This window comes from Malus domestica, chromosome 09 (assembly GCF_042453785.1).
Source record: "Malus domestica chromosome 09, GDT2T_hap1".
Taxonomy (NCBI): domain Eukaryota; kingdom Viridiplantae; phylum Streptophyta; class Magnoliopsida; order Rosales; family Rosaceae; genus Malus; species Malus domestica.
Window position 1 is genome coordinate 21,044,792 of NC_091669.1, and position 5,252 is coordinate 21,050,043.

General features: G+C 36.5%; 1 protein-coding gene and 1 non-coding gene across 2 annotated transcripts; one reads left to right on the plus strand and one right to left on the minus strand.

Moving 5' to 3' along the window:
- Positions 1–782: 782 nt before the first annotated feature.
- On the minus strand, positions 783–2,396 carry LOC108169756 (uncharacterized). Its single transcript, XM_017323643.3, has 3 exons — positions 2,265–2,396; positions 1,663–2,183; positions 783–1,527 (listed from the first exon to the last, which is right to left on the minus strand). Exons 1-3 carry the CDS (start codon positions 2,394–2,396, stop codon positions 783–785), a joined length of 1,398 nt encoding a protein of 465 aa, XP_017179132.3.
- Positions 2,397–2,634: 238 nt separating this feature from the next.
- LOC114827191 (small nucleolar RNA R71) lies at positions 2,635–2,742 on the plus strand. The gene has a single exon (XR_003776412.1). It is a non-coding gene; the product is annotated as a small nucleolar RNA R71 (small nucleolar RNA).
- The last annotated feature ends 2,510 nt before the right edge of the window (positions 2,743–5,252 follow it).

The window sequence follows — 5,252 nt, forward strand, 5'->3', positions numbered from 1 at the left end:
GGCAAAGAATGGTTCAATATCACTGCATAGCTCCAATGTCCATCTCTGTGTGCATGTAGGTAGCTCGGATCAAGTGGGAATCAGAGAAAAAGAATGCTCAAGCTGTAAATGTAGTCGACAAAATGGCAAAGCAAATCTCGAAGTCGCCCCGACCTTGGATCTGAAAGGTATAAACACCCATCTCTACTATGTGAATCACATATATGGTTGATGTTGATGTAGTTCTGCGCATAAAGTCCTATTTGTTTTCAGTCTAAAATAATCTCTCTGTGCATAAAGTCCTATTTGTTTTGTTTACTGTTTGCAAAAAAAAAAAAAACAAGTTGGGAAAATTAAAGAGAATATATAAAATATTGACGGTAAACTAAAAAGTAAACAAGTAATTTTTTGTTTTGTTTTGTTTTGTTTTGTTTTCTTCTTGTGTTTCTTTGTTTTCTTTGTTGAACGAACTGACAGCCTAGGAATTTAAATGCATCTAGACTGAAAATAATAAAATAAAAGAGATAGAAAGTAAAGAAAAAGGTAGAAAATTGAGTTGCCTCCCAATAAGCGCTTTATTTAACGTCTGTAGCTAGACAGAATAGAAGCTCAGTGATTAATTACTAGATCCTTCAGAGCCATTGACTTGCTTGCACTGAACTTCCTTAGGAATGGCTTTAGTAGATACTTCTTGACCTTGAGCACACAACCCCTGCCCTCTGTTTCAATGTCCACGTTGTTGTTCTGAAAAACTTGCTTAACCATATAAGGGCATTTCCACTAAGACTCTTGTCTCCCTGGAATCAATAACCACGCCTTTTCACCAGGTTGTATTTTTTCAAAACTTTTGCTGCCTTGCAACGTGTTACTACTTTTTTTTTAATGTCAATTGGTTGGACATCATGCAACACTCTTTGCTGCTTTGGTTTTGGACCGATGCAATCTTGAATGAAATTTGGAGGCTTTATGGACAGATGGTCAGTTGATCTAGTCATAAATTTATCACGAGGGAACCCATCTAGTGTATCAACACGCATGCATTCTTGCTTTTCTGCTGGCTGTTTGGTTGCTTCAAACAAATTAAAAACCAGTAATTGATTTTGGACCTTTAGTGTTAAAGTTCTAGCTTCAACATCAATAAGAGTAAGGGCTGTTGCCATGAAAGGACGGCCCAAAATGATGGGTGTTTTCAAATCCTCACCCATGTCCAGAACCATAAAATCTGCTGGCAAAAATAAGTTGTCCACCTTTACAATAACATCTTCAATGACCCCTCTAGGATAGGTAATTGAATGGTCTGCCAATTGAATAATCCTGGATGTTAGCTTTAGCTTACCTTCACCTAAACGTTTAAAAATAGAATAAGGCATTAGATTAATACTAGCACCTAAATCAATTAAAACGCTACTAAAATCACAATTTCCAATAGTGCAAGAGATAGTAAAACTCCCTGGGTCTTTCTTCTTTGGAGGTAATTTGTGCAATAAGATAACGCTGCATTGTCCTGTTAGCACAATCTCTTCTAACTCCATAAGCTTTCTTTTCTTACTGCACACATCTTTCAAAAATTTGGCATAAGAAGGGATCTTTCGAATGGCTTCTAATAATGGCAAATTAATATTAACTTTAGCCAATGTTTGCATGAAATCCCATAATTGCTAATCTTTGAGCCTTGGTTGTAACCTCTCAGGATAGGGAAGAGGAGGATCATAAACACGCACTGATTTCTGGGCAGGGGCAGATTCTGAGTTATTTGAAATCTGCCCAGAAACAGTTTCTGCATCTTTTTTTGTAGTTTCAGTAACTATATTGTTAATTTCTACAGCCTCGTCCCTGTTGTCATTTTTTTCTTTGTCTCGATTGTCATAACTTTTTCTGAATCTCAACGTCCTTATTGCACAACAATTTTTTGTACCTCTTGGATTTGGAACTGTTTGGTTGGGAAATTTTCCTTGTTCTCTTTCTGTGATATTACTTGCTAGCTGCCCAAATTGCCTTTCCAAATTAGTTATGGAAGCCTGCATGTTCTGCATGTTTTGATTCATAGTTTGTTGTATCTTTTGCAGGTTCTGATTGCTTTGTTCCAAACTGATGCAAGTAGCCTCTGCCAACTTGTCAATTGCAATTTCCCAAGAAGCTCTAGCTGGTGCGGCAAGTTGATGGACTGGTGGTGGGAATGGTGGTTTAACTTGCTGCTCACCACCCTATTTTAAATTTGGGTGATCTCTCCAACCCGGATTATAAAAATCATTTCTTTGCCTTGGATAATTGTTGATTGCATTAACTTGCTCTGCCACAGAATCTGGATGTGCATCTCTCTGTGGACAACCCATAAAATCATGTGTAGGCTGGCTGCAAATTGCATAATAAGCTGCTGCAGGTTGCTGGACAGCAAATTGTTGAACTGGAGTTACCATTTTCCTCAAGATCATGTCGAATTTTGCATCAAAATTTTCAATTTTTCACTCAATCTTTTCAATTTGAGCAGATACATGTGGAGACCCTATGGACATTTCAAAAACGCCCCTATTTTGTGTCTGATCCCCTACGCATTGTTGAGATTCAGATGCCATGTTGTCAAACAATTGATAGGCTTCCTATGCATTTGTTTGAATTTAATCCTCTGAAAAATATGCCCATCCGTGTGTCTCCATCAATGCCTGTGTGGGGACACTCTCTGAATAACTCCTTAAAACGCTCCCATGCCTCGTGAAACTCTTCATTAGGCTTTTGGGCAAATGATAAAATTTGAGTTCTCATATCACGAGTTTTAGAGGCTGGATAATATTTGTTAAGAAATTTGTCACTCATCTGTGCCCACGAAGTGATACTGGCAGATGGTAGTGTAAGTAGCCATGTTCTTGCCTTGTCCTTCAATGAATAAGGAAACAAACGAAGTTTGATTGATTCTGCAGTAAACCCCTTCACTATAATATTTCTGCACCCTATTAAAAACTTTGTGATATGCATATTAGGATCCTCATGAGCTAACCCATGAAAAGTAGGCAAAATCTCCAACATGTGATGTCTAATTTTGAACGCGTCGCCTTCCTCGTCTAGATATACAATGCAACTTGGTAACTCATTAGCACGGGCTGCTAATGTATACCTCAATGGATGCCCAGTACCTGGTATGGCGAAAGCCATGATAGCCTCGTTGTCCAAAAGCCCAGAAAACAGATTTTTCAGAAAAGGGCCCTCCAACGATGGTTCTCACGCTAAAATCTGCTCCCTGCGCCTTTGTCATAATATTCGTTCCGGCTCTAAGTTGGATTCTAATAGCTGCTGATTTTGAGATCTAGTACAGATCATGAACTGGATCTGCCCAGATTGTGCGATCTGTAAAAAAAACGAAAATTAACTTTTTTTTTTTTGTTTTAAATATTTACAGCAATAATTAACAAAGAATTATGATTAACACAAATTGTTAAAACAATTCCCAGCGACAGCGCCAATTTTTTGATAGGTATTTTACCAACTACAAAAGTAGGGATAAAATCATACAAAATACTTGCAAGAGAACAAAGTTGTTTTAGTATAAATGCCTCAAGCAAGGTCGTTTTCCGCTGGGATTATTTAAAACAATTTATGAAAAACCAAAATTTTAATTAACTATTTAAAAACAAAGATGAGAAAAATTGATTTAATGATTTAAATTAAGAAAAACGAAATTAATTATAAAAGTCTAATTAAAAATCTGCAATTTTTAGAGAAAGAAAAAGGAAACAATTTTTAGAATTCAAATGAGAAAATACTAGGGTTCTGCAGTCACCTTAACAATCCTACATAGTTCTTCTAATTCCTTATGAATTACACATGCATATTTTGAAGGTTAGATTTTCCTAAAGTATGCCCTACGTCGAACCCCCAAGATAGAATGTATATCTAACATGCAACCCATCTGTGGCGTCCAGATCGAATGTGAACATGCAAGACTCATTAAGTTTTGTGAAAACCTTTTGAAAAACCATATAACTTCTAAGACGTGTCGTCCATCCTAAGTAGTTACACATGTTAACCACAAGAAGCCTTAGTCAATTTTAGGGACAGCCCTCCGCCAAAATTGCATCAAATTACTTTTCTAAATATCCTAATGGTAGCGAATCACTAAGATAAATAGATAGTTTAAAGCACAGTGATAAACAATTCAAAACTTGCATGCATAACTTCAAAAGAAAATTAAAAAGAGACTACATATTCTTGCTAAGGATCATGGCCTCACCCTAGTAATAGAAAATTAGCTACGCATATTCATAATTAAAATCAACATAATTGTATTAAACTAGAAAAAGAATGACAACACCTGAAAGTATAAGTCTTGGAAACTCTAAGCTCTTCCCAAAGTCTTATCCCAAAAGTTGCATACTTTCCCAAGATAGGTCTGCCAAAAGGCTTATTTATACTACTCTCAATAAAATCCTCCTAGTCAAAGGTCTTAGCATAAGACTAGGAAACTAAATAAATTGAAATAAATTAGGAAACATAATTCTAAATTAACTTGGTAAATTCGCCTAGAAATCTGCACAGCCATGTTTTGAACCCCAAATTAGCTCCAAAACTGGCCCAAAGTAGCTAGTTTTAAAGTTTGGACTATTCTGAACACTTCTCCAGAAGGCCACGAACCCATCTGAGGTCGTCTTGGGCTCCAAAAATGCAATTGAAGCCCAGAAACGTCACTTTCCAATAACACGTACTGCTCCTTCATTAAATCGTCAGAAAATAACCGCTTGGTAGAAATTGCTGAAATTTTGACACGAACAAGCTAAGGAACACACGAATGTCCTCCAATTTGAATCACTCCAAAATTCGTCCATCGGTCACATTTTGCTCCAGAGAAAGTCGAATGTCCTATACTGAAAATATAAAGCAAAGTATCAAAATTCTACCAAAATAATTACCAAAATAATACTAAGAATAAGGTAAAATATATAGTATAATATTGACTCATGAATTCCCATCCATAAAAGATAGAACTTTGTGTTTTGCAATTGCATCTATGGATAGGCCTGCCATTGGTATGGGGTATTCATCATGTGGCTCCGCTAATGTTTTTATAGTCAACACAGCATCAAACTGCATTAGTTATAGCTTTTAATACAGTTACAATGTTGGCCAACCACTTGACATATCCGGCAAGCCTAATAAATTCAGCCTTACCAGCCTCTCGATTTCTTCTTTGACCTTTTCTTCAATCTCCTTTGACATTCTTCTAGGAGCTTGCTTCACATGTTTATACCCTGTGTTTTACTAAGGTGGAATCTAAACCTGGAATC

Bases quoted from the DNA above. Each gene is read 5' to 3' on its own strand.
- LOC108169756 (XM_017323643.3), bottom strand. From the start codon at position 2,396: ATGGTAACTCCAGTTCAACAATTTGCTGTCCAGCAACCTGCAGCAGCT. The intron at 2,184-2,264 runs GTTAATGCAATC...AATTTAAAATAG, and splicing joins CAGATTCTGTGGCAGAGCAA to GGTGGTGAGCAGCAAGTTAA. The intron at 1,528-1,662 runs GTTACAACCAAG...AGATGTGTGCAG, and splicing joins CCTCTTCCCTATCCTGAGAG to TAAGAAAAGAAAGCTTATGG.